Source organism: Eutrigla gurnardus (genome assembly GCF_963514095.1).
Source record: "Eutrigla gurnardus genome assembly, chromosome: 3".
Classification (NCBI taxonomy): domain Eukaryota; kingdom Metazoa; phylum Chordata; class Actinopteri; order Perciformes; family Triglidae; genus Eutrigla; species Eutrigla gurnardus.
In genome coordinates this window covers 3,936,330-3,964,240 of record NC_139917.1, presented here as the reverse complement: position 1 = coordinate 3,964,240, position 27,911 = coordinate 3,936,330, and the positions used below count along the sequence as shown (strand labels likewise).

Sequence of the window (27,911 nt, the reverse complement as noted above, 5' to 3'; positions counted from 1 at the left end):
CATCATCATCATCACTATCATCATCATCATTACTATCATCATCACTTTCATCATCATCACTACCTCTCCTCTTCCTCACCTTTCTTGTTCTTCTCTTTGGTCACCACCGTCATGCTCATCAGCTCTCCTCCACTGATTCTCGACACCTGCAGACAGCGGAAGTTGCTCTTCAGAGTGTTCTTCATTCCCACCTCCCTCCTCCGCTCTCCTCCACCTCCTCCCTGGCTGCTCCAGTAGTCCACCTGCAGTCCCATCACCTCCCCTGGACAGCTGCACAGAGAAGAGGAGGAGACACAGGACTTCAAGTCTCTGATCAGAACAGTCTTTATTTGACAGGAGTAGTTTTCCTGCTGTAAACAGGAAGTACCTGATGGAGGGGGAGGGAGGAGGGGTGGAGGTGATGCTGATTGGTGCTCCTGATTGGGAGGGAGGAGATCCCAGTATGATGTCATCAGAGTCAACTGTGGAGCGAGAAGCAGGTGTGACAAATCTTAAACATGTATATTCCTATTTTTTCACATGTTGGTAACAAATGTACTTTCTTGAAGAATGAAAGGGATCATCTGTTTTATGAATATACACCATCAGCTATAACATTATGACCACTGATGACTAAAGTGAATAACCCTGACTATCTTCTTATCACGGCACCTGTCAGTTGGTGGGATATATTAGGCTGCAAGTCAAGCATAAGGATTTGAGTGACTTTGATGAGGGCCAAATTGTGATGGTTAGTCAGAGCATCTCCAAACCTGCAGCTCTTGTGGGATCTTCCCGGTCTGCAGTGGTCAGTACCTATCAATAGTGGCCCAAGGAAGTAAAACCGGTGAACTGGTGACAGGGTCACGGCGGCCAAGGTTCATTGATGCATGTGGGGAATGAAGGTTGGCCTGTGTTGCCCGATCCAACGAGCTGCTGGAGCTCAAGTTGCTGAAAAAGTTCATGCTGGTTCTGATTGAAAGTTGTGAAAACACACAGGCTGACCCCCATCCACAGACCAGTCAGGGTCCCATGCTGACCCCTGTCTACAGACCAGTCAGGGTGCCCATGCTGACCCCTGTCTACAGACCAGTCAGGGTGCCCATGCTGACCCCTGTCTACAGACCAGTCAGGGTGCCCATGCTGACCACTGTCTACAGACCAGTCAGGGTCCCATGCTGACCACTGTCTACAGACCAGTCAGGGTGCCCATGCTGACCACTGTCTACAGACCAGTCAGGGTGCCCATGCTGACCACTGTCTACAGACCAGTCAGGGTCCCATGCTGACCACTGTCTACAGACCAGTCAGGGTCCCATGCTGACCACTGTCTACAGACCAGTCAGGGTGCCCATGCTGACCACTGTCTACAGACCAGTCAGGGTCCCATGCTGACCCCCATCCACAGACCAGGGGTCAGCATGGGAAGAACCAGGTAAGGAATAACTGTATTATGCTGCTATTATTATTATTATTATTATTAGGGCATTGTGTTATGCATTGTTTTCTTCTTTTGTAATGCATTTTTGTACGTATTTTAAGTAGATTTTTTTATCATATGGATTGTATCATGTATGTTTTATGGATCTTTTCAGCAGAGAACCGGAGCAGAGGAGGAACAGAGGAGAAGCAGAGCAGCTGAGCAGGAGCAGAGGAGCAGCAGCAGAGCAGGAGCAGAGAAGTAGCATTCATTATGTAGGTTTTTTTAGCTTGTGTATTGTATTATGTGTGTTTCATGCATCTTTTGCAGCAGAGCAGAGCAGCAGAGGAGAAGAGCAGAGGAGCATAGAAGAGGAGCACAGGAGCAGAGGAGAGGAGCATAGCAGAGGAGCAGCAGCAGTGGACCATGAGCAGCGGAGTAGCATTTTTTAATGTAGGTTTTTTTTTTAACCAGCGTATTGTATTGTTTTTTGATGCATTTTCTTCTTTTTTGAATGCATCTTTGTATGTATTTTTATGTAGGTTTTTTAACATATGTATTGTATTATGTATGTTATATGCATCTTTTTTCAGCAGAGGAGCAGAGGAACAGAGGAGCAGAGCAGAGGAGCTTAGCAGAGGAGCAGAGGAGTAGTATTTTTATGTAGGTTTTTATTATTATTATTATGCTTGATCTAATACATTTACCTTTGTTTTCTTCATGAAGTCAATTTAAGAAATCAATTAAATGTGTTTTTTTCATTCATAAAGAAGCCAAAGGATGAGAAAGATGAGCAAGTGCCAGAGATGAAGATGAGGGAAGCGACGTGTCCACAGAGAACATGGACGAGCACAGCGAGGCATCAAAGTATGTGAACTCGATTATGTTGCAGTGACTTTATGTGAGCACACGTCTTTAAAATGTCTCTCTAGATATTGTAAGTTTCCTCCAGAATATTCTAGCGTTGCTCCCCACTGCGTGTTTTCTGTTCTTCTTGTCCTTTCTCTTCAGGTCCATCAGGTCCAGGTCTATGAAGTCTGTCTGTCTCCTCACCAGCAGCAAAGCAGCAGAGCGTCTAAGCTCCAGAGAAGATGCTCTCCTCCAGAGACGTGTCCAGACTTCTGCTTATGAGAGCTGCTGCCGTCTGCACCACGCTGGTAAACAGGTACGTGACAAACTGTCTGCTGGGCGTGTCTTAGTTCATGGAAACATTTCCTCTAACCTTTGCCTCGCTTGTTAACGTTGTTTAAGAACACTCATGCTACGTCACGTCACATTGTAGCTCATGTTCATCTTTGTCCTGTTTGTTTTTTTCTTCCAGCTGAGAGCAAACAGCTGACCAGTTGGCAGAGAGCATTCTGGGAAGTGCCAGCTGAAAGACATCTCCAGCATCTACAGTACATCATCAGACCACCAAAACAGTTCCTCCAATAAAAAGTCAATAGTCTGTCTACGTTTACGATTGGTCTCTGTCTTTAATGTTGGATGTCAGAAATGATAGAAGCTGAAAACATGGAGTGGACTCAAACGTGTGAAATCATTGTTCTCAGTCACTTTGCTGCAGTTTTCAAATTCAAATAGTTTCACATCACATCATCATGGAATCAGTCTTAGACCACTTTGAGTCACTTCTATATATAAACAACCTAAACATACATCCTACAGATATCATCAAGCCCTCAGATAACTTCAGATTGCAGGAAAACAGCACCACCTTGTGGTCGCCGTGTGTTGCTATAAATCCAACCAGAAGCCGCCGTAAACACTGTTGTTATGGTGTGTTCCCTTTCCGGCTTATCTTATAACCCGCATTTCTAGTGTCCGGGTGACACGACCAGAAGAATGACAGGAGAGATCCTTCACCGTCCAACCAGAGTCTTTCATTGAGTCGTCTACAAGAGGACAAACGCTGCAGTCTTGTGAGGCTGTAATCTTGAGCTCATCTAATACACTTCTGCTGGCTAACAACACTCATTTGTACACTAACTTCACTGGCTGCAGCGAGGGAGCAGCGGCTTCTCACATCCACACACATCCACGGGGACTACGCTTCCCATCACACCTCACGTCACATACCGGTATGCAGGTTACCCATAAGGCCGGCAACACTACCCCCACCCTGGATGATAATTAAACCCCTAATATCACTCCAGCATTAATACACTACTGAAATATTCCCCATGAAACCACATTTCCCACAGTCCATGAAGGGGTCCTCTCCCAGTGAGAGAACTTAAAGGCGAGGCTGGGTAAAAGAATATCCAACAGAAGTCCATTGAACACACCGTGTGTCCTTCGTCCATAAAGGTAGCTGAGTGTCCATCACATAACATACTTCTGCAGACTGAAAGCTTCAATACTGCTAATGCAGCGTTTAGCTCTGGGGTCGTGTGACATCACCCTGTGGTTTTCTCTTGTTTTGATTTACTTTTCAATTAAAAAGTTGATAATAATAATTTGATTAAATGCAGAAGTCAAGCAGTTGTGAAGAAGGAAAGCAAATAAAAATACTAAATGCATTTATACCTGCCAATGTAATACATATAATCTGAATAATCAGAAACCAAAGGGGGGGAGGGGGGGGGTGACAGCTGAGGCTGATATACCTGAGGTGGACCGGAAGTTCTGCTCCACGATGCCGACCTTAACCAGCTGAGAACAGACACAGAACATGTGACATCAGGTACAGAAGCACATTATGCCACGAGATCTCCATGACAACAAGAATCTGCATGAAACCAGAAGTCTAAGGGCCTGTTCCTCATTCAAAAATATTTGTAGCAATAATAATAACAATAATAATAATAACTCAACCTTAAGCCTCGGAAATATTCAAAAGTATCCTAATGTTGTTCATTCAATGTTTCTGTTTTCATTCACCTTTCACAAATAACATTTATCATAAGCAAGATGTGCAAGGCTTAAACGTCACGGCTCAACCAATGCATCAAGTGTCTGTGACAGTCCAGTGTCTGTGGTTAGTTCAGGTGTCAGTAACAACAGTAGGACAGTCCAGTGTCTGTGGTTATTTCAAGTGTCAGTAACAACAGTGGGACAGTCCAGTGTCTGTGGTTAGTTCAGGTGTCAGTAACAACAGTAGGACAGTCCAGTGTCTGTGGTTATTTCAAGTGTCAGTAACAACAGTGGGACAGTCCAGTGTCTGTGGTTAGTTCAGGTGTCAGTAACAACAGTGGGACAGTCCAGTGTCTGTGGTTAGTTCAGGTGTCAGTAACAACAGTGGGACAGTCCAGTGTCTGTGGTTAGTTCAGGTGTCAGTAACAACAGTGGGACAGTCCAGTGTCTGTGGTTAGTTCAGGTGTCAGCAACAACAGTGGGACAGTCCAGTGTCTGTGGTTAGTTCAGGTGTCAGTAACAACAGTAGGACAGTCCAGTGTCTGTGGTTAATTCAGGTGTCAGTAACAACAGTGGGACAGTCCAGTGTCTGTGGTTAGTTCAGGTGTCAGTAACAACAGTGGAACAGTCCAGTGTCTGTGGTTAGTTCAGGTGTCAGTAACAACAGTGGGACAGTCCAGTGTCTGTGGTTAGTTCAGGTGTCAGTAACAACAGTAGGACAGTCCAGTGTCTGTGGTTAATTCAGGTGTCAGTAACAACAGTGGAACAGTCCAGTGTCTGTGGTTAGTTCAGGTGTCAGTAACAACAGTGGAACAGTCCAGTGTCTGTGGTTAGTTCAGGTGTCAGTAACAACAGTGGGACAGTCCAGTGTCTGTGGTTAGTTCAGGTGTCAGTAACAACAGTGGAACAGTCCAGTGTCTGTGGTTGGTTCTGGTGTCTATAACAACAGTAGGACAGTCCAGTGTCTGTGGTTAGTTCAGGTGTCAGTAACAACAGTGGAACAGTCCAGTGTCTGTGGTTAGTTCAGGTGTCAGTAACAACAGTGGGACAGTCCAGTGTCTGTGGTTAGTTCAGGTGTCAGTAACAACAGTGGGACAGTCCAGTGTCTGTGGTTAGTTCAGGTGTCTATAACAACAGTAGGACAGTCCAGTGTCTGTGGTTGGTTCTGGTGTCTATAACAACAGTAGGACAGTCCAGTGCATGTGGTTAGTTCAGGTGTCAGTAACAACAGTGGAACAGTCCAGTGTCTGTGGTTGGTTCTGGTGTCTATAACAACAGTAGGACAGTCCAGTGTCTGTGGTTAGTTCAGGTGTCTATAACAACAGTAGGACAATCCAGTGTCTGTGGTTAGTTCAGGTGTCTGCTAAAACAACGGTCCATAACTAAAAAAAGACCTGCCGATATCCGGTCTGGAGTATCCTTCCATAACGTTTAAACAGTTGTGTTGTGTACTAATTAATTTAATTAATTTATGTACACAGTAGTATTGTATTTCAGTGAAGCATCATTCATTAACACGTAACAGAGGTAGTAATAGTAGTAGTAACAGTTCTTGACAGTATTTCTCACCCCAATAAAAGGAACAAACTTCTGACAGGAGTCATCATCAGGGCTGCAGAAGAAGACCAGAATCAAACAATAAGCAGCAAAACAGACTTTTACTGATGAAACATCAACAAATCAAATGTAGATTAGAATACGTTCTGTTTTGCACTATGAATCCTAAGTGTCCACTAGATACTGCACCCTGGATGTCCGTGCTCACAGCAGCATTTAAAACGGCTGATGTTCATCGTGAAATATTTCTCAATGCAGATGAATTCCCTGTGTGAGCATCCTGGTGTCGACCAGTGGTTAGTGTCTGTTTTTAAAGGTACTAAAGCATGCATGTGAAGGCGCATATATCGTACACATAAAATAGGACTGAAAGGAACATTCCCCTTTGAATGAACATAGCAGGATGGTCAGCACGGCAGCCATTTTTATGTGTGCCATTGTGATTTTGATCGTTAAGTTAACTGACTTAGATAACTCACTGGGGTGACGTTTTACAGTGGAGTACTAAAGTTATGAAGCATAGAGAGTCAGAATAAATGGATAAAGTTTAACAGCGTAATGCTTCATCCACACACTCTTATAACACCCTAGTAAAGAACATTGACATTGACAACCTTGTTTGGCTGTTTACTGGTTACAGAAAACGAGTCAAGCAGCAGGCTGGTGATCAGTGCTGGGTTCATTCACTCCATCACTCTTTGGACAAATCAGGATTCTCTGGTTCTCATAAAAATAACCAGAGAGACACTGAACAGGCAGAGCAGAATCAGATCCATATCCACATGTTGGTCATAGAACATTGGTCAGGCAGGTCAGAATCAGGTTAGCAGTTTCATGAAGGATTTCTGAACATGCATGAGAAAGAGGAGCAGAGAAGGGTGGGAGATACCTGAGGGACAAAATACAAGCATCACTTCCTTGAATGCAAACAAAAGAAGGGACATAAGTGACCTGCAGGGACAGAAAACTTTTATAAATTGTTTCTGTTTTCCTTCAGCTGAATCTTTCTATTTTGACATCTGGAGAATATGACAGAAGATTTAGTGACATCTACTGTATTTTATTATTATTTTGGACAAACCAAAAGGCTGAAGACGTCTACCATGATTCAGAAGACGGAGCTTAAAGATGGAGGGCCCTAGTTTCGTGGCGCAGCGCAGGGCGGCGCAGGGTGGCGGAGCCGGCGCAATGCAAGTTTCGACCCGCGCAGCCTTGCGCACCGTCAGTTTGGCAGTTTGGTGGATCGCCTGCGCCAAGATGGGTGTGGCGGCGCAGCAGGGGGAGGCGTCACAGATTCAGCTTGGCGTAGCGGAAGTTTCGTGGCAAAAAGCCTCGCCGAGACTGCGCTGAAAGCCCGCCAGCTCCAACCTGGTCTACTTTCGGCGCAAGGCGTAAATAAAGTCCATTCATTCAAGGCGAATCACAGCTGGCGGAGTGGAAGTTTGGCTGACGGCGCGCAGTGTGCACACGTCACCGAGACCTCACAGGCAGGTTTCCACAGTTCCAGGCACATTTAAATGCAATAAATAATCACAACAAACACTATTTAATGCAACTCATTGAATCAACACGTGAATTTATATCTATATAGATTGTCCCGTCACATCTGACGTCAGATCAAAGGCGGATGGCACGCGTAACGGAAACTCAGCCTCTCGGACCAAAACATCTCCCTCTCTCTCTCCTGTTTTTTATAATATGGGCATTGTTATTATTATGATACGCGCGCACAGCGCGTGATGAGCATGGTGGGAGCGGCGGCGCTGCTTCTGTCATCGGGTTGTCAAGTGACGAAACTTGCACTGAACCTCCCCTGCATTAAAGGAGAGGAGAGGAGCTCATTTGATTGGTGAAGATCTGAATCGGCTGTATTAATCCCAGTCCACGCCTCGTCTCCTCCTCGTCTCCCACTCACGCCTTCTTCTCCTCCCTCTTTCCCACTTGCGCCGGTGGGAGTGACGGGAGGTGTGCCTGCGCGAGCCTGCGCGGTGCACGAAACTTGCAAAGTCCAGGCGGACACACCCCGTCGGCGCGGCGCAGGTGCGCTGAAAGCTGACTGCGCCTGGTCTACGAAACTAGGGCCCGGGGTCTACAATTTTTCACTTGAGCTTGAGGGAATTGTGGCGAGTGATCGCCGAGCAGTTTGGGATCGGGGACGTTCTGCAGTCGGGGTGAGAGAGAAATCCGACCGGCACCCGCTGCATTTACACCGATAATGTTTCATCATTCATGGCCGTAATAACTACTATTACTGCTTTGTATGTTGTGGAAGTCCCAGACACACCGGGAAACTAAACGGCGTCCTGCCTGAGTTCATAGTGGAGGGAATGTTCCCATTCATTGTCTATGTAAGAAGCCGTCGCGGAGCAGCGAGTTTCGAGAGACGGCGCCGCCCGCAAACTCTCAGAAATCTTTTAAACTGAGCGTTGTCGATCTAAAATAAAGACAGATTCAGCAACTGCATAGCTTATTTCTCACCTAAAATGTTTTCAGAAACACATTTCTGTGAACTATTTTCGTAAAATAAGAGGAAGGTGGGAGGCTGCGAGGGGAGAACGATACGAGCTCGGAGGAGCACATAGGGGAGGGGTGTGTGTGTGTGTGGGGGGGGGGGGGGGGGGGGGGGGATGTTCAAACCTTTCAAATCGTAGAATACAGCTTTAAATCATTTACTTTGTCAAGTCACTTTTATTTTGAAGGATTCAGGTTAAATCCTTTGTCACTTTTATTTTGAAGGGTTCGGATTTTGGTACGGGAGTAAAAATGTTGTTGTGTAGCATTCATAGACGTTCCTGGTTTAACAAGCGACTCCTGTGTAACAGTTTTCTAACTTTACTTTTGTGTTGCGACATTCTGTTCATGTTACATCAAACACGTAACATGGACGTGTTGATGTTTTGATGTCGTGGAGCATTTAGGGACTCAGGAAGTTGGAGGCTCGTTCGTGTCTTATGAAGTGTGGTCCTCGTGTTCAACACAACACACTAGCGTTGGTGGTGGTGAAGGGAGTACCTCTTGTGTTTGCAGGTGAGCATGGCCTCTGAGATGGGACACAGGTGAGAAACAGCAGCTCCGCCCAGATACTGAGACACTCGACCTGCCACACCCACAGGATCTGTCCAACACACAGACAAGATGTCCAGCAGAGACACAGACAAAAGAGACACAGACCAGCTGTCTGACAGAGACACAGACAACAGAGACACAGACAAAAGAGACACAGACCAGCTGTCAGACAGAGACACAGACAAGATGTCCAGCAGAGACACAGACAACAGAGACACAGACAAGATGTCCAGCAGAGACACAGACAACAGAGACACAGACAACAGAGACACAGACAAGTTGTCCAACAAAGACACAGTCAACAGAGACACAGACCAGCTGTCTGACAGAGACACAGACAACAGAGACACAGACATGATGTCCAGCAGAGACAGACAACAGAGACACAGACAAGTTGTCCAACAAAGACACAGTCAACAGAGACACAGACCAGCTGTCTGACAGAGACACAGACAACAGAGACACAGACAACAGAGACACAGACAAAAGAGACACAGACCAGCTGTCAGACAGAGACACAGACAACAGAGACACAGACAAGATGTCCAGCAGAGACACAGACAACAGAGACACAGACAAGATGTCCAGCAGAGACACAGACAACAGAGACACAGACAAGTTGTCCAACAAAGACACAGTCAAAAGAGACACAGACCAGCTGTCTGACAGAGACACAGACAACAGAGACACAGACAAGATGTCCAGCAGAGACAGACAACAGAGACACAGACAAGTTGTCCAACAAAGACACAGTCAACAGAGACACAGACCAGCTGTCTGACAGAGACACAGACAACAGAGACACAGACAAAAGAGACACAGACCAGCTGTCAGACAGAGACACAGACAACAGAGACACAGACAAGATGTCCAGCAGAGACACAGACAACAGAGACACAGACAAGATGTCCAGCACAGACACAGACAACAGAGACACAGACAAGCTGTCCAACAGAGACACAGACAAGTTGTCCAACAAAGACACAGTCAACAGAGACATAGACCAGCTGTCTGACAGAGACACAGACAAAAGAGACACAGACCAGCTGTCTGACAGAGACACAGACAACAGAGACACAGACAAGATGTCCAGCAGAGACAGACAACAGAGACACAGACAAGTTGTCCAACAAAGACACAGTCAACAGAGACACAGACCAGCTGTCTGACAGAGACACAGACAAAAGAGACACAGACCAGCTGTCAGACAGAGACACAGACAACAGAGACACAGACAAGATGTCCAGCAGAGACACAGACAACAGAGACACAGACAAGATGTCCAGCACAGACACAGACAACAGAGACACAGACAAGTTGTCCAACAAAGACACAGTCAACAGAGACATAGACCAGCTGTCTGACAGAGACACAGACAAAAGAGACACAGACCAGCTGTCAGACAGAGACACAGACAACAGAGACACAGACAAGATGTCCAGCAGAGACACAGACCAGCTGTCTGACAGAGACACAGACAAAAGAGACACAGACAAAAGAGACACAGCCCAGCTGTCAGACAGAGACACAGACAACAGAGACACAGACAAGATGTCCAGCAGAGACACAGACAAGCTGTCAGACAGAGACACAGACAAGCTGTCCAACAGAGACACAGACAAGCTGTCAGACAGAGACACAGACAACAGAGACACAGACAAGCTGTCCAACAGAGACACAGACAAGCTGTCAGACAGAGACACAGACAACAGAGACACAGACAAGCTGTCCAACAGAGACACAGACAACAGAGACACGGAAAAGCTGTCAGACAGAGACACAGACAAGCTGTCCAACAGAGACACAGACAAGTTGTCCAACAAAGACACAGTCAACAGAGACACAGACAAGCTGTCCAACAGAGACACAGACAAAAGAGCCACAGACCAGCTGTCAGACAGAGACACAGACAACAGAGACACAGACAAGCTGTCAGACAGAGACACAGACAACAGAGACACAGACAAGATGTCCAACAGACACAGACAAGTTGTCCAACAAAGACATAGTCAACAGAGACACAGACAAGCTGTCCAACAGAGACACAGACAAAAGAGCCACAGACCAGCTGTCAGACAGAGACACAGACAACAGAGACACAGACAAGCTGTCCAACAGAGACACAGACAAAAGAGCCACAGACCAGCTGTCAGACAGAGACACAGACAACAGAGACACAGACAAGCTGTCAGACAGAGACACAGACAAGCTGTCCAACAGAGACACAGACAAAAGAGCCACAGACCAGCTGTCAGACAGAGACACAGACAACGAGACACAGACAAGCTGTCAGACAGAGACACAGACAACAGAGACACAGACAAGCTGTCCAACAGACACAGACAAGCTGTCAGACAGAGACACAGACAAGCTGTCCAACAGACACAGACAAGCTGTCAGACAGAGACACAGACAAGCTGTTCACGATGGTCCTTTACATTAGCTTATGTTAATCATCAGCGGTAATGCTAATTGCTAGCATGCTGGCTAATGTTATGATTATGGTTATTAGGTTAGTGCTGTAAAAGTCTGTTATAGTGAAAACACAGTTTAAGCTCTGATAAACATTTGTGAGTTTGAGTTCAGGGTCAGAGCTACTCTTCTCTTCTCCACAGTCTGCAGAGACGGGACGCTGGTTTTATAGGTATAGCTTATATCGGTTTTAAACTGAGATGTTAGGGTCAGAGGTCAGTCCATCATACCAAGAGCAGGAGACTCCACACGTGCAAACAGATCCCTCCAGCTGGTGTCCATGAACAAGCTGTTAAACGTGCTGTCCAGCGTGGCCAGGTACTTGGCCAGCGGGTGGGCTCCTGGGGAGGTGACAGCAGAAACATGGAGTATCATGGGAATATTCACAGTGAGGTGGTTTGGAGACGTTTGAGGCCATGCGTACCGACAGGGAGGATGAGGAAGCGGACGTAGCTCAGCCAATCAGGTGTCTTGCTGGCCAGTTGCTCTACAAAGCAGCAGAGGACGGTGCTCAGGTAGCTCTGATCTCCGCCCACTGCCACCTTCACAGTAGGCGGAGTCTGGGAGTTACAGTTACAGCTAGAAAACACATTCAGATCACACTTCAAACATAGGCATTCTTTACTGATCCGATCAGGTAGACAGACAGACAGACAGACAGACAGACAGACAGACAGACAGACAGACAGACAGACAGACAGAAAGGGAGAAGACAGACAGGGAGACATTTCATGACTTCCTGCAGAGATCCACTGAAAGCATCATAAAAAAAAAACAATCAGTGTTCTGAATATTCCAAATCGACAGGTCTGTTGGTGTTGCTGTAACTCATTAATGTTTCATGAGAGAAAGGCGCTCGGTGTTTCTGCTGCAGGTGGTCATTCATTAAGACGGCCAGACCAGTCTTACAATCTCTGGATGCGGCTGATGATGGCGCTGAAGGCGGCCTGAACATCAGCTGCTGAGACGGTGCAAACGATTGGCTGGTCAAAGAGAAGCTCGGACAGATACTAGAGAGACAGCAGAGACATAAACTATACTCATTATGTATACTATTATTATTATTATTATTATTATTATTATGTTAAAATTCTGAACTCATACTGATACAACTGAAACACTCTTCTTTCTTTGAATTATTTTTAATTATCTTTAATTGTTTTTTCATCTGTTTCAAGGACAGACGGAGATATAGATGGACAGGCAGACTGATGGACAGACAGACATATAGGTGGACAGACGGACCTGTCCCTGCCAGTCGGTGGTGTTGATCAATACGATGGAATCAGGAATCTGATCATCAGAGAACAGAATGTGGTTCAGCTGATCTAGAACGGACTTCCTGGCAACCTGAAAACACAAGAGTAAACGTAATACCATAAACCTGGACCTGGATCTGGACCTGGATCTGGACCTGGATCTGAGCCTGATTCTGACTTTACTGTCACACCAAGTCTTGAACGCTCAAACAGTGAATGTCTGTCTGTCTGTCCTTCTCACCTGTGGAGGAGGGATCCTATAGTCAGATGACGTCTCGCTATCGACACTGCTGGTTCTGTCTGTCCCCCTGGAGTTCTGTCTGTCCTTCATGGAGGCGCTCCAAGGATGGCGAGACATCTGACTTCCTGTCTTACTGCAAAGAGAGCAGAGACAGGTAGCTGACATCCTGTCTTACTGCAAAGAGAGCAGCAGAACCAGAGATGTGTGTGTGTGAGTGTGTGCATGTGTGTGTACCTTGGCGACATGTGTGTGTGTGTGTGTGTGTGTGTGTGTGTGTGTGTGTGTTTGTGTGCATGTACCTGTGTGTGCGTGTGTGTGTGTGTGTGTGTGTGTGTGTACCTTGGTGACATGTGTGTGTGGGACTCAGTTTTGCAGAGTTTGGCAGCGGGACCAGCATCCGTTCCCATGACAACCTCATCCTCCACTTCCTATGGAGAGAAACAGAATAAGAGCGTGTTGTTGTGATCATCAGACACACTGTGGTGCATACTCACCCCAGCACCGGCCTCTTCTCCTCTGGCTTCATCGGGGAATCTGGACCCCTGACATCCAGGACCCTCTGGAGACCTCTGGTCTGCCTGTTCATAACAAGAGAGAGCAGTTACACACTGTGACCTGTAGAGGGAGCAGTTACACACACTGTCACCGATGGGTTTGTCGACTCTGTGGGTTTTGAAGCCTCCGCATTTCATTTCATTTTGGCTTTTCAATTCAAGGTCAACTTTACGGTTAAACGTTACATTAACAATAGGAGGTATACTCACAGCTGTAGTTTGTTCTCTCGGTTGTCTCCTCTGACTGTTGAGACTACCAATCTCAGTCTGAGAGCCTGAATGAGAAATCCCCTCAAAGAAAGGCCTGTAGGTCACACATCATCACAGTGAGGCTCACTCACAGCAGCAACATTAATATAATAATAATAATAATAATAATAATAACACAAATAATAATAATAATAATAATAATATAATCATTATCATTATTATTATTTTTATTATTATTATCATTATTATTATTATTAGATTTACACTGTGGCTGTCGGGGAGCCATAGTGTGTCTTCTAGAAAACACACCGTCCTGCAGCAGCGAACGTGTCCCCACGCATGGACGTCCAGAGCAGGGACGGACAGTGTTTATTAGACATGCTATCATGGCTAACCTCTGACCTGAGTTTGGGTTTGGGCGTGCTCAGGATACTGTCGTTGTCATCCAGATCCGGGCCACTGTCACTCGGGTTGTAAACTTCCAGACTGTCATACAGCAGGTCCAGGTCCTCCTCAGTCTCCTGACTCTGACCCACCGGATCTGAGTCCAGAACCTGCCGTGAATGCATCGTGCATCAGGAGAAAGGACCGTTTATCCTCTGTCAGTGTCAGGATTTATGATGTAAACCATCACTGATTAATAACAATGTGACATTTAGAGGACGTTTATTAGCTGAAGGTTATTAAGGTTTTGTTTCCCAGCAACATTTAGTGTTTAGTAAGATGACAGCATGGGGACAATATGAGGACAATCTTAGGACTGTATGGGAACAACACGAGGAGAGTATGATGACAATATGAACACAAAATTAGGACAGTACAAGGAAAACATGGGGACAGGATGGGGACAATATGAGGACAGCAAGGGGAGATTATTGGGACAGTATGAAGACAATCTGAGGACAGTATGGGGAGACTTTGAGGACAATATGGTGACAGTATAGGGACCACATAAGGACTGCAGGGGCACAATATGAAGATAGTATGAGAAATATGAGGACAGTAGGGGGACAGCGTGGGGACAGAATTAGGACGGGGACAGACGTCTGTGCCCTGAAGTCACAGTGTGGAGTACAAACCTCATCAGTGACTTTGAATCTTTTGAGCAGAGACACAAACTTCTGTTTGAAGTTTGGTTGCTGAACGACAGAGAAGAAGAAGAGTGAGACGCAGCTTTCTTCACCTGATCAAACACCGGTCGTAGCCTACATTTTGATCAACAACGGCTAGTCCCTGGAGAGCAGCGCCTCTGATTGGTCACCTGAGTCAGGGAGGTGGTCCGGGTCATTTTCCTGTGAGACTTCTTTGTCTTTCTCTGGACATCGTCATCATCATCATACATGTCCTGAGAAACAAACACGAGGAAATGTTATTAAAGATATTCAGGTTTAGTTTGGTTTGGTGGTTTTAGAGTGAAATACTGCTGTAAGATACTGTCATTCTCTTTGGTTCACACATACAAGATCCTCAGAGGATGAACCATCATGGCTCTGATGACCTTTGGATTTTTAATCCAGCGCCACCAACAGGTCAAAAGATACACTTCACTTCATGACAGGTGTACTTTTAGATGGAGGCTAACACTGCATGCATGCTAATATGTTGTTAGCATGCCTATGCTTAATGTGACATTTGGAATTACAGTTTTTCACAATTGTTAACACAAAAATCACAAATTCTGCACAATTTGCACACCCTTCACATCAGGTACCGATCCCTCAACCCAATTTGGCACTAATGCACACTCTTATCTGCATGAGACTCTGACTTTCCTTCTTTACACTCTGATGTCAGTTACACATCACCTTGTTGTCAAAACACTACATACAAAGGCGCGCAGGTGGTTAGAGTGCATGCCATGTACGAATGTACATACGCAGCCAACCCCTGGTTTGAATCCCAGCTGGAGGTTCTTTACTGCATGTCACACCCCCCTCTCTCTCCTGTGTTGATCTATCTACTGCTAATAAAAGACATCTGTGCCTCAAAAAATCTTGAAAAAACAACAACAAAAAAACACTACACACAATGTTGTTGCGCACACTTCTCAAGTAGTAGTTTTGTGTGTGCAGTTTTGAGAAACGTGTGTTAACAATTGTGAAAAGCTGGAAAGGTCAATACTGTTGAATGCTAACGTACTAAAAAACCATAGAAGCGTGCTAACATATGAACAGGTAAATACTTTGAGCTGAATGTCACTTTTAGCATTTCAGTTACATTAGCACATTAGGCCTCCCATCTATGATAACTGAGGCTTCATGCTACAGTGCAGATGTTTCCTACTAAATCTTTGTATGCTAATTACACACACATGACAAGTGCAGGGACAGTTGAAAGCTGAGTCAATCTTTGAGCTTAACACTGTTAGCTCAAACTTAAGACATTTTAGTGAATCGACGTATTTGATTAGGGTGGCAGTCTGTAACATTTCCATCTATTTATTTGTCTTTTAAGTTCCTATCTATCAAAGAGTGAGTTAAAACAATGGTGGTTGATCATGTGACCCACTAATTAAAGTGCTTGTTGCTGATTTGTCCAGAAATAGGATCTCCGTGTCTGTGGCCACATTCCCACTAAACTCTAAATGAGTTTGATTTTTTTCCGTCAGTCAGCAGCGGTTGGTCTGCAGGTGGAGCTACTCACAGAAGTATGCTGCGTTTACTTGGAATGGGAAATCTGTAACTTCCCACTGCTGAGTCAGGCTCCCTCTAGTCTACAGTGTTTGACCAGGTACATTTCATTACTGCTGACTCACAATGGAGGATCAACAGGCAGAGAAAGAAGACCATTCAACCTCCAGTCCAAGAAAAAGAAACAACAAACTAATGGAAGTGAAGAAGGAAAGTCATCAAGAAGCAAAGTGACGCCAACGAGGGAAACCCACGGACCTCCTTTCAGTGTGGAGCATTTGAAGGCATCACGCAGATGAGAGACAGTCGACACTGTTGGTGAGGGAGATGAGTCCCAGAGGCTCGCCTGCAGTTCCTTCTACTGCCACAGAGGCCGCTAGAAGCAACACATCTCTACAGTAATGTTACGGACTGCTCAGAGACTTTTCTATCTTGTGGAGATTGAAATTGCAAAATCACTAATAATGGCTGCATTCCATTTAGTTCTTCTAAAGTTGAGCCTTGAGATCTGTGTGTCCGCCGTGAGACAGGTGTGTTGTGTCAGGTGTTCTGAGCTGTCAATCACCTGAGGAGGAAGTGCGTCATCACTTCCTTCCTGTTCGGAGGAGAAGCTGTCGTCGTCGTCCTCCCAGTAGTTCTCCATGTCAGGAGAGCGATCTGCAAACACACAACACTCCACTCATCCAACGCTCTCTTATTTAGTTTCACACTGGAGATGGTTTTTTTTCACTAAAAAGTCTTTTCTGTGATAAAGTGATACAATACAAATATTTGTTTCTTAACAAAATGTAAAGTGATATCAGTATGTTTAAGTGCCATTAGTTTTAAGTATATTTTGATGAGCGGAATAATATTGCAAGTTGAATTTTTTTTAGCAGGATAACTGTTACATGAAATGTTCATATTGTCCTCGTTGGAGCTATGTTATATTATTGGATTATTATAATTAGTGGATTAGCATTCAGGCAGCATTTCATTATTGTAGCCCACTGGGGTCATTAAATAAATGTATACAGCCAGGTGGTTTAATTTACTGTATAATAATAGTATATTCAATTCCCATTTGACTTCTACAGCCTCAGTCTGGACACTCCGGGGGCTTAAATCAGATTTCAAAGTGTCTCAACACTCACAATGCAACACACGCTGCTGAAGCCAAATCCAAACAACAGAAACAATTTAACCTGCAGTTAGAAGTTTCCCTCTGACATTAACTGATGTAGTCAAAGGAGCATGAAAACAAAATAATATAATAAAGTGCAGGTACTTTAGAATTGTATTCAAGTATAGACCTTTACATAGTTTCTATAACTGTTACTTTACACCATCAAAAGAATATCATATGCATTAAATAATACTACTTCTAATAATAATAGGAATGTGTCTTGTGAATTTGACTGAAATGGGTCTGCAGCATCAGTTTGCTTTCAGCTGTAAATATATGGCCAATCAGCAACCAGTATGTAATGAGCACCTGATGCTGTCACACAGACAGAAGGTCAGCTTCACTGTTCCTTACTTGTGGCCTTGGTCTTGTTGCCATGGTGACCGCTTGTGTCCTCCTGTTCGATTGGCTGGCTGGTGAGAGAATGGACGCTCAGCTCCGCTGCACGCATCGAAGCATCCTTCAGGTTGCTATGGAGACCGAGGATGTGGGCTCCATCCGTCGGATGTTGCATCACCTGGGACACACACACACACACACATCCGCCCACACAGCAACACAGAGGTAATGACTAAAGAGAAAAATAATGATTGCTCCTGTAGCCTGCTGAAGTGTGTGTGTGTGTGTGTGTGTGTGTGTGTGTGTGTGTGTGTGTGTGTGTGTGTGTGTGTGTGTGTGTGTGTGTGCGTGTGTGTGTTTGTGTGTGTGTAATTGATCAAATATGTTTTCATCCTAAAGGATCACAGTGAGACTCATCTAGTTAGTTACACTGGGTCTGAAACAAGATGATTATTCAAAGGAATATTCAAGATAAAATACTGTAAATAATATACATTTGGGTTTAAATTCAGATTTATAAATCAGGTTAAGGACTAACAAAGTAAAACTAATCTGGTTTGGTGATCGTTTGTGAAGAATGTAAATAATATTACTCACGTAATAACCTGCATCATCGTACAACACAGAACTAGTGCAAATATAGTCGTATTCCAGTCGTAAGATACTCTATCTATTGTAATCATAAGATAACCGTAAACTAGTCGTAAACTAGTCATATTCTGGTTGCAAAATAGTGGTAATTAGCTAATGATATGCTAGTCATAAGTTAGTTATAAACAAGTCCTAAATTAGTCATAAGATGGTCATTTATGTTTCTGTGTTCATTTAATATTCTGGTCTTAACACCATGCACTGTCCTCTTAGTTCAGATGTGTTTATGCCTCTCATATTCCCCTGGTAACCCTGTGTTTAACATCACAAAGCTGTGATTTGTGGGTAATTCTGCAGAAAAGTGGAACGTGTTCAAAATGTGTGAGTCCTCAAAGCTTCGATGATTTGACAGTGAGTCTGGGTCATGTTTCCAGACCATTGTACCTCGGCCATGTTGATGACTCCCACTGCCAGAGTCTTGTAGCCCAGCATGGTTCTGTTCTTGTACCGCTTCCTTCTCTGCAGCATCACGTGCAGACGGTTCACATCACGCTTCAGGAAGTGAGGGTACTAAAAGACAGACAACTCTCCATCAGGGAAGACGTGGGTGCAGTCCTCTCTGATAGAGTCCTGCCGGAAGGAGTCCTAAACATGAATCAGCATGTTTTCTAATCCTGTTCCCCATCTCCAGGTCAATATGTTTTTGGTTAGATGTTAAAACAAGGTCTGAAGCTGAAGATTTTAATAGTTTGATCTATGATATAAAAATGGGAGTACACACCCCTCTGATGGAAGCTTTGGTGTGTCTTAAAGGAGCATTATTGTCAGTCTGTTCTAGTCTATATAAGGACAGTGTTGTACTGAATGAAGTCACTACAGACATGCTTCATCCTGCAGCACTATGTTCTATGAAGTTACACCAGTGGAGTCATTAGAATCATGAGGATTCATCCTCTGGAGAGCAGGATTATCCATCAGTAGTTGTTGAGATGTGATGGAAAAACATAATTTGATGTTATCCTATGATAAAAGTGGAGATGAAATGATGAAACATGTGACCTGCAGTGAGAAGGTGAGCTCCAGGTCGGTTTCCATCAGGCCGTCTGGAGGAAGTAGGTATTCGTTGGATCTCAAAGTCCTCTTCGACCCCTGAGAGACAAGTACAGGGTTATCATGGACGGACAGACATGAGCGTATATAAAAGGATATCAAAGTAAACTAAATTAACTATGGGTCCCTTTCACTTCACAACAGTTTGTTTTTCAAAGTCAAGCATCCTTCAATTGCTAAATTTCAGGGATATTACGTCATTGAATCGCTCTGAAGGATTGTTCTAATGGATCCTTCGTCTCTACTGAGGTCTGAATTCTTCCTTTGCAGGATTTTGTAGGATGCTAAATCACCCACAATCCTCTGCACGTGATGCATTTCGTGTCCCCTGATTTGGAAAGAGGGAAAATATGTTGTAAAACTTTCAGTTATTTCACCTCAGCAGTGTTTCTGAAAAGCATTACGGTGTATTAAAGTTGTATTTCGACAAAACCAGAGTGTTTGATTGTTGGAGGTAGAAAGATGAGACTAACCAAGACGGCTTGATGAGTTTAAGCTTTAAGTTTGAATAAAGTTGGTGAAGCAAAAATGACTTTGAGGAGATAACAGCTGTTTCTTTTCACATCTAGCTTGGAGAATTAAGAGTTGTTTTTACTCTATATATGACGCACCATGAAATTTTGTTTCTATTATGAAAGTGTGCTATGTAAATTAAATTCATTATTATTACTATTATTTGAAGTTTATTTATTTAAAAAGGGGACAATGTATATGGATGAACATTTAAAAGAATTATAGGCAAAGGCTAATTTCCATCCGTAGTCGTAGGTTGATGGTCCCCATAACTTAGTTAACAATTAGTTCAATAAATAGAACAAATCAGGGTCATCAATAGACAATTACAAAAATTACAGGCATAGTGGGCAAATTACAGATAATCCCAGCTAGTGACAGCAGGTTTGATTGTCCAGAAGCCATTTTTTAAACTGTTTGGAAAATTAGGTGAGATTTGATAATTGACGTATTGCACTTGGTATAGAGCACCAGGTTGCTCTAAAGGGAAAAAAAACTGGCCAAATGCACTTCTCCTAAAGGGAGATCATTATAATAATAATTATTATTATTAATACCCTAGACAGTTTTATTTTGTTTCTGTCAGTTATGTGTCTTTTAAATCATAATTAAATTATGATTAAATTATAGTTAAAAATGTTTTAATAGGCCAACATGTTTTAAACAATATATGTATATATATATATATATATATATATATATATATATATATATATATATATTGTTTTGAATTACAATCATCATAATCCAACTAGAAACTGTGACATAGTGAATTATTGAAAATCAAGTAATTTCTTCCTTCCACCGTCACATCACAGATTGTCCAACGTGTCCCCCTGAATGTTAAGAAGGAGTTCAAATCCAACAAACATATAAAACCATGTCGTAACTGAAGAGAAGAAATAAGTGGAGGCATGAAGTCAGATGTTCAACAACCTGCAGCAGCAACACAATTGTTCCATAGCTAATGTTCAATAAGAAGACACAACTTCACAAGCAGGAGACAACATGTCCTCACCTGGATCTTCACAGCGATGACGACGGAGCTCAGCTCTTTGTCCAGCTCCTTCAAAACCATCAGTCTCTTCAGGGTCAGACTGCACAACCTGGAGACACAATCACCAACATCTCAACCTGGAGACACAATCACCAACATCTCAACCTGGAGACACAATCACCAACATCTCAACCTGGAGACACAATCACCAACATCTCAACCTGGAGACACAATCACCAACATCTCAACCTGGAGACACAATCACCAACATCTCAACCTGGAGACACAATCACCAACATCTCAACCTGGAGACACAATCACCAACGTCACAACCTGGAGACACAATCACCAACATCTCAACCTGGAGACACAATCACCAACATCTCAACCTGGAGACACAATCACCAACATCACAACCTGGAGACACAATCACCAACATCTCAACCTGGAGACACAATCACCAACATCTCAACCTGGAGACACAATCACCAACATCTCAACCTGGAGACACAATCACCAACATCTCAACCTGGAGACACAATCACCAACGTCACAACCTGGAGACACAATCACCAACATCTCAACCTGGAGACACAATCACCAACATCTCAACCTGGAGACACAATCACCAACATCACAACCTGGAGACACAATCACCAACATCACAACCTGGAGACACAATCACCAACATCTCAACCTGGAGACACAATCATCAACATCTCAACCTGGAGACACAATCACCAACATCTCAACCTGGAGACACAATCACCAACATCTCAACCTGGAGACACAATCACCAACATCTCAACCTGGAGACACAATCACCAACATCACAACCTGGAGACACAATCATCAACATCTCAACCTGGAGACACAATCACCAACATCTCAACCTGGAGACACAATCACCAACATCTCAACCTGGAGACACAATCACCAACATCTCAACCTGGAGACACAATCACCAACATCTCAACCTGGAGACACAATCACCAACATCTCAACCTGGAGACACAATCATCAACATCTCAACCTGGAGACACAATCACCAACGTCACAGCCTGGAGACACAATCGTCCACTTACAACCTGGAGACACAATCACCAACATCTCAACCTGGAGACACAATCACCAACATCTCAACCTGGAGACACAATCACCAACATCTCAACCTGGAGACACAATCACCAACATCTCAACCTGGAGACACAATCATCAACATCAACTACAAAAACACACACATAACTACAAAGACACAAAACAACCACAAACAGACAAAATGACAACAGAGACACAAAACTGCCGAGATATAAAAAAAACATGAAGAGATACTAAATAACAACAAAGACACATAAAACACACAAAGAGACACTGAACAACTCCAAAGAGACACAAAAACTAGCAAGAGATCCAAAACAACCACAAAGAAACACAAAACAAACACAAAGAAACACAAAACCACAAAGAAACACAAAACAAAACTGCACGTAGAGACACTAAACAACTACAAAGACACATAAAATAACTATTAAGAGACTAAAAACAACTACAAAAGACAGAAAAACACACAAAGAGACACTGAACAACTCCAAAGAGACACAAAGGACGATGCTGGCTTCATTTCAATTAAGTCCGAAATCACATTCAAGACCGTGGAGATCAAATTCAAGCTGAGTGAAGAATTCGACGAGACGACTGCAGATGGCAGAAACACCAAGACCATCATTTGAGATTGGTAATAGTGCGAAGAAACACAAACAACCACAAAGAAGAGATGCAAAACAAGTTTCCAGGGGCCCATTGTTATGTTATCATCCTCTGTTTGTACAACATGTCAACCAAACCATCCAGTAATTGTGATATTTAGTGGACAAGTGAAAACACTGAAATATGAACAATCATTGGTTTTTATCTTTCCGGGGACCAGATTCATATCAGTCTAATAGCTGTCCAAAGCTGGACCAAAGTGGACTGACTGACATAGATCCAAGCCAACCTTTAAGATGGGTGTTCATTTTAATTATGTTATTATTTTATTATCATATAAGAAAATACACTGAAGGGGAATCAGAGACCTGATTAGTTGCTGTGTTTTTTACGTCCAGAGTCACATCAGGCAGAGAAGAGGACACATTTAATCCAGGAGAGTCCAGTAGGATCCTGATTCACCTGGGACACATGCTAACATGTGCTAACACATGCTAATCCATGAAAGGCCACAACACTCAAAAAACTGCCAACACTGACATCTAAACCTGAAGGATAAAATGGTCATCTATGCTGTGAAGACCAACAGGTTGCTGCTACTATTTAAGAGGATTATCTCTGATTGGTCAAGCTCATTAACGGATGTCAGGTCAATGACTTTTCCTAAGCTTCCTTCATTTATCAGAGGCAGACTGATAAATGAAGAGAAGCAGCTTCCTAGTTTGATCTTGAGACCAAATGTATAGATAAACAAATGTATATGTAAATAAATATGTATTGAATATCTATTTAATTTAATGTAATTATTAAATACATAATAATACATATAAAAGATTCTTTGATGCATTTGAGTAGCTGTGCTTCACATCCTGCAGTTAAATAAGAGTTTGTCTGGAGCCACGCCCTTTTAAAGTTCATTGGACGGTATCTTCAACAGAACGTTTGGTACAATCAAACACAAAAAATCTGGTAGCAATCCCTCAGACATGGCTAGTCTCGCCAAATCACAGCACAGCGATCATGAAGTTGTTCAGTTTGAATCATTTAGGGCATACTAGCCAGCATGTAAACCTAGAACAGTTTGGTTTCCTCAACCTAACTGGTTGTTATTTTAAGGCCAACCATTAGGTTTCCCCTTGACCTCACGTTGGTGTCGTCAGCGCAGGTACGAACTATTCTCCCAACTGAAATACGGGAGAAATACGTTTGAAAGTCATGCTGATGCAGATGAAATCTTTTTTTAATTATTGTCCATGGACACAAATCGGTAGATTTCAATTTGGCAACTTTTTAAGGAACCACCGTGAGACCAATAGCCGATACAGAACATAGCAAGCACCATGTGAACTGCTGGACCTGGTCTATGTTACTTCTCACTCTATTGATCGTCTGATGAGACTTCCTGTCATACCTGAGCCAGTAATGGTGAAGCCTGCTCATTGTTCTGCACGTGTTTAGTTGTCAGCACTGTTGGATCTTCTAATGTGTTGACCTTTGACCTGAGCTGCTCTGACCTTTTATGGACGCTGCTTGAGCTGAACTTAACAAACTGGTCTCAGATCAGATCAGACACACTGAAACACTGTTTGAATCTGAACTGATGTATCAGATGATATCCTACAGTTTCCCTCTAGAACATGTGAAGCTTGTTGAAGTAGCAGATTTAAAGCAACACACAGTAGATCCAATAATAATAATAATAATAATAATAATAATAATAATAATAATAATAATAATAATAATAATGTATTTAAATGGCGCTGTTGGATTTGACAAAGACACGCTAATAGAAATAAAGGGTGTCTCCTGGACGCAGCGGCAGCACCGTCCTCCTGTCGCCGTGTTGAGACGCTCCTCTCCGGGCGAACACTAATCCTCTTACCTGGGGACGCAGCTCGGAGAAGACCGGTCGATCTCCCAGGTGGCAAACAGGTTCATCGGGACCGGGACGCGGACGTCGGGCTCTCTGGCAGCAGTGGACCCGACAGCGAGGTCCGGGTCCGATGGGAGAGCGCTCCCCCGGACGGCTGCTCTCTCCGCAGCCGCCGCCATCATCTCTTCTCCGGGGCGGCAGGTCGCTGTGATGCCGGCTGCTGATCCTCCAGTCCGGCTTGGAGGCAGCGGGGCGGGGCTGATGGAGGACTGGAGGTTGACAGCTGATCCTCCCGTGCTGAAATCACTTGGAGGTACTTTTCTCCACAAGCATCCCAGCAAACAGCGTGTCGATACTTAAAGCGCCCAATAAGACGCCGAGTCACCACGTGACTTCATTCCGACGTGAGAACCTCATCTCTTTAGAGGATAACTAGTTGTACAGTGGTGTAACCGAATAACCACACTTTTCACTCTTAAACAGAAGCGAAGTCATCTGTATAATATACTGTGGAGCACAGATAAACCATCCTTGTAACTCAATACAGTCTAATGCTCTTCAACACAAGACAGCATTCAGGTATTAAGTAAATTATACGTGGATCGGGTTCTCTCTCTTCACCGCAGGTGGAAAGAAAACAATAATTCATATTCATATCTGACAGCTTCTTCTGACGAACAGTTCACATGAACGACCGTCGCAGCAGCACATGAATGCAGCATGTCGCCCATTTAGTGAACTTCACATTTAACATGGTCAGTTCTTGTTGAGATTTGTTTTAGCTTCAAACTGAGAAAATATGAAAAGCCGTTCAAGGATTTAGGCTTTAAGTCAGACAAAGAACACATTCACACTTTTACTGTTTGAACCCCACTTTATCACTCAGAGGTACTACACTGGTGGAGATAGAGATTATTATTCATAACTCATACTAACAATACTATTCTTCTAAACCGTACACATATGATGGAACTTCAGATGTGACACAGTCTTTGACCTTTTATATTTCATTCATCCAGATGAACAGAACAAACACACAGAAAGGAATCGTGTTCTCCAGATGTGCTGAGTATCAACACAAACACACACTGTCACTTCATGTTCAAATGGGTTTATTAAAGACAAACGCAGCTTTAACACAAATACAAAGATGTTGATCATGTCACGACACGTTGGCTGGGGGAACTGTAGAGTCCGGCTGGATGTGTGCGTGATGACAGACAGGGAGACGTTCAGGACGACAGCCTGTCTGTCATGCTGCTGCAGATGAGACACCAGGATGTGGAACCCCGAGACAGACGAGAGAATCATCACATCAGCAACGCGGTGAACACATGAAGGATTTATGACTAGATTCATTCTGACGATCCTGAACTCAGATTGATCTTTTTAAACAGGAGATCCGAGGGAAGATGAGGCAGATTCGATACCAGCTAATAACTCCAGCAGTGGCTTCATATAGAAGTGTAATATCATAGATCAATGTGCACTTATCTTTTTAAAGGAGAGGCTTCACATGCATCCTGTCTCCTTTGGTCTTCTGGTCGGTCTTTTTTCTTCCTGGTTCCTGACCTTTCTCCAAAAGACAAGAGAAGCCAATAGTATATAAATCACATCAACAAGCAGAATTATTGAACTATAATTCTGATAACATAAAATAAAAGTAAAGTTTTCTTTTTAATGAGAAGGTTCACAATCCATCCTGTCTCCTCATCTGGTCTGGTCCGGTCTGGTCCGGTTTCCTCTCCTCTCTCTAAAAGAATGAAGACAGACAAGAGGAGACAATTTCAGCAGCCAGAAGAACTATTTAACCATGTAAGAATTCTGATAATAACTTCAATATAATAAAAATGTATATTTCTATTCTAGTCCTCTTGTCTCGTCTCAGCTCATCTTCAGTCTCTCTAAAAGACAAATGGCAGATGACAGTGCATGAGGACAAAAGTTAATACTTTCATGTGTGATATTTTAAGACATCTCGCCCATCAGTTAACTCTTGGTGATGTTTCAGAGCAGAGCTGGTCTTGGGTCAAAGGTCAACCTTTGTCAGCTCAGTGTGTATCCCTGTGTCCACGTGCAGGTGAGTTAGTGTGGCCACTGCTGTCTGTGTCCTCTCCTCGTCTTCAGTCTGGTCTTCCTGCCTGTCGCTGGTGGATCACTTGAAGCTCTGACTGTCCCTGCAGCTCTAATGCTCCCACATTTCACTCTTTCCTCACTGAAATCTGAAGCTTGATCTCAGCGATGATGAGATACCGTTGTTTCAGGCCATGGCATCACTGAGGTGTTTCTTTGCTGGAGACAGACAGCTTCTTCGAACACTGAGCAGACTGGTGGATCACAGAGGCCGACACCAGGACTTGACTGAGACTGGAGACTGTAGTGGCTCAGCCTCCAGCTGCTGTCATAGCGGGACAGAGGAGAAATGCTTGCCTGCTGCCCAGCTGAAGACTTTCACTTCACTGTCACGAGTCGTTGATGCTGCCTAGTTATTATGGACATGTTCTTGTAAACCGTAGACGTGAGGCAAAGTTGAAACCTCAACAAGGTTAGCAATACTACACAGCCAGTTCATTTTTAAGTGTTACACGTTAACGTATTTGAGGAAACCGTCGTAGCGTTCTACTGACTTTTCTGTTACTATCTGTGACAATGACCGACGTGAATTCTATACGAGTCATAACGCGTTGTTTGGCACATCAGAACTTCCACATTCAGAGCTTTGTTGGATCCGACAGTGGCAAAGACGACCGGGTCGGGGTCAAGGTCGAAGCAGAGGAGCCTCTCCGAGAGGAAGAGGAGAGTCTCGGACAAGACGATGTCTGATGAGTTGAGAAAGGCTTGCAGATGAGCAGTTAGCGTATTACGTTTGACAGGTTTCTGACTCTCTATATGTCTTAGTCTTAAGCTATGATCAGTGAACTGATCTACCCGTGTACTGGTCTACCCGTGTACTGGTCTACCAAGCAGGGACAGTGGATATAAAAGGCCTCTTTGAGGACAATAAAATGATCTAATCATGTCAATTACTTTACAGGCCAGACTTCAAGGACTGAGCTTGGAGAAGTCCCACCAGCTGTTGGACCTCTGCCTGCTGTCTGACGTACTACACCTCCCATCAGCGGACGCTCCACCGGCCCTCCTGTTCAGGTCAACCCACTTGGTGTGTCTGCAGAACTGCAGAGAAAGGCCCACTGACGTGGAGACTCCTGTTTCCAGGCTGCCAGACGACAGTGGCTGATCCAGACCCAGGGGAGAGCAACAGACAGGTCCCCAAACAGGGGAGAGCAACACACAGGTTCCCAAACAGGGGAGAGCAACAGACAGGTTCCCAAACAGGGGAGAGCAACAGACAGGTTCCCAAACAGCATGGAGACG

At 44.0% G+C, this 27,911-nt stretch overlaps 1 protein-coding gene across 1 annotated transcript in view; it reads right to left on the bottom strand.

The window, feature by feature from the left end:
- Window positions 1–24,778, bottom strand: part of LOC311011511 (phosphofurin acidic cluster sorting protein 1-like) — a 27,888-nt gene extending 3,110 nt beyond the window's left edge. The window contains exons 1-22 of the mRNA XM_084006509.1: window positions 24,546–24,778; window positions 20,978–21,065; window positions 19,396–19,485; window positions 18,781–18,906; window positions 17,761–17,923; window positions 16,807–16,898; window positions 14,873–14,956; window positions 14,691–14,750; window positions 14,014–14,165; window positions 13,612–13,705; window positions 13,342–13,425; window positions 13,187–13,275; window positions 12,848–12,980; window positions 12,593–12,697; window positions 12,257–12,357; window positions 11,772–11,926; window positions 11,578–11,688; window positions 8,822–8,924; window positions 5,822–5,864; window positions 4,006–4,051; window positions 368–461; window positions 80–270 (exon numbers count right to left, since the gene is read on the bottom strand). Of these exons, the coding sequence (XP_083862635.1) occupies window positions 80–270; window positions 368–461; window positions 4,006–4,051; window positions 5,822–5,864; window positions 8,822–8,924; window positions 11,578–11,688; window positions 11,772–11,926; window positions 12,257–12,357; window positions 12,593–12,697; window positions 12,848–12,980; window positions 13,187–13,275; window positions 13,342–13,425; window positions 13,612–13,705; window positions 14,014–14,165; window positions 14,691–14,750; window positions 14,873–14,956; window positions 16,807–16,898; window positions 17,761–17,923; window positions 18,781–18,906; window positions 19,396–19,485; window positions 20,978–21,065; window positions 24,546–24,718 (2,377 nt within the window). The 5' untranslated portion in view covers window positions 24,719–24,778. The remainder of the gene's footprint in view (window positions 1–79; window positions 271–367; window positions 462–4,005; window positions 4,052–5,821; window positions 5,865–8,821; window positions 8,925–11,577; window positions 11,689–11,771; window positions 11,927–12,256; window positions 12,358–12,592; window positions 12,698–12,847; window positions 12,981–13,186; window positions 13,276–13,341; window positions 13,426–13,611; window positions 13,706–14,013; window positions 14,166–14,690; window positions 14,751–14,872; window positions 14,957–16,806; window positions 16,899–17,760; window positions 17,924–18,780; window positions 18,907–19,395; window positions 19,486–20,977; window positions 21,066–24,545) is intronic.
- Window positions 24,779–27,911: the final 3,133 nt, after the last annotated feature.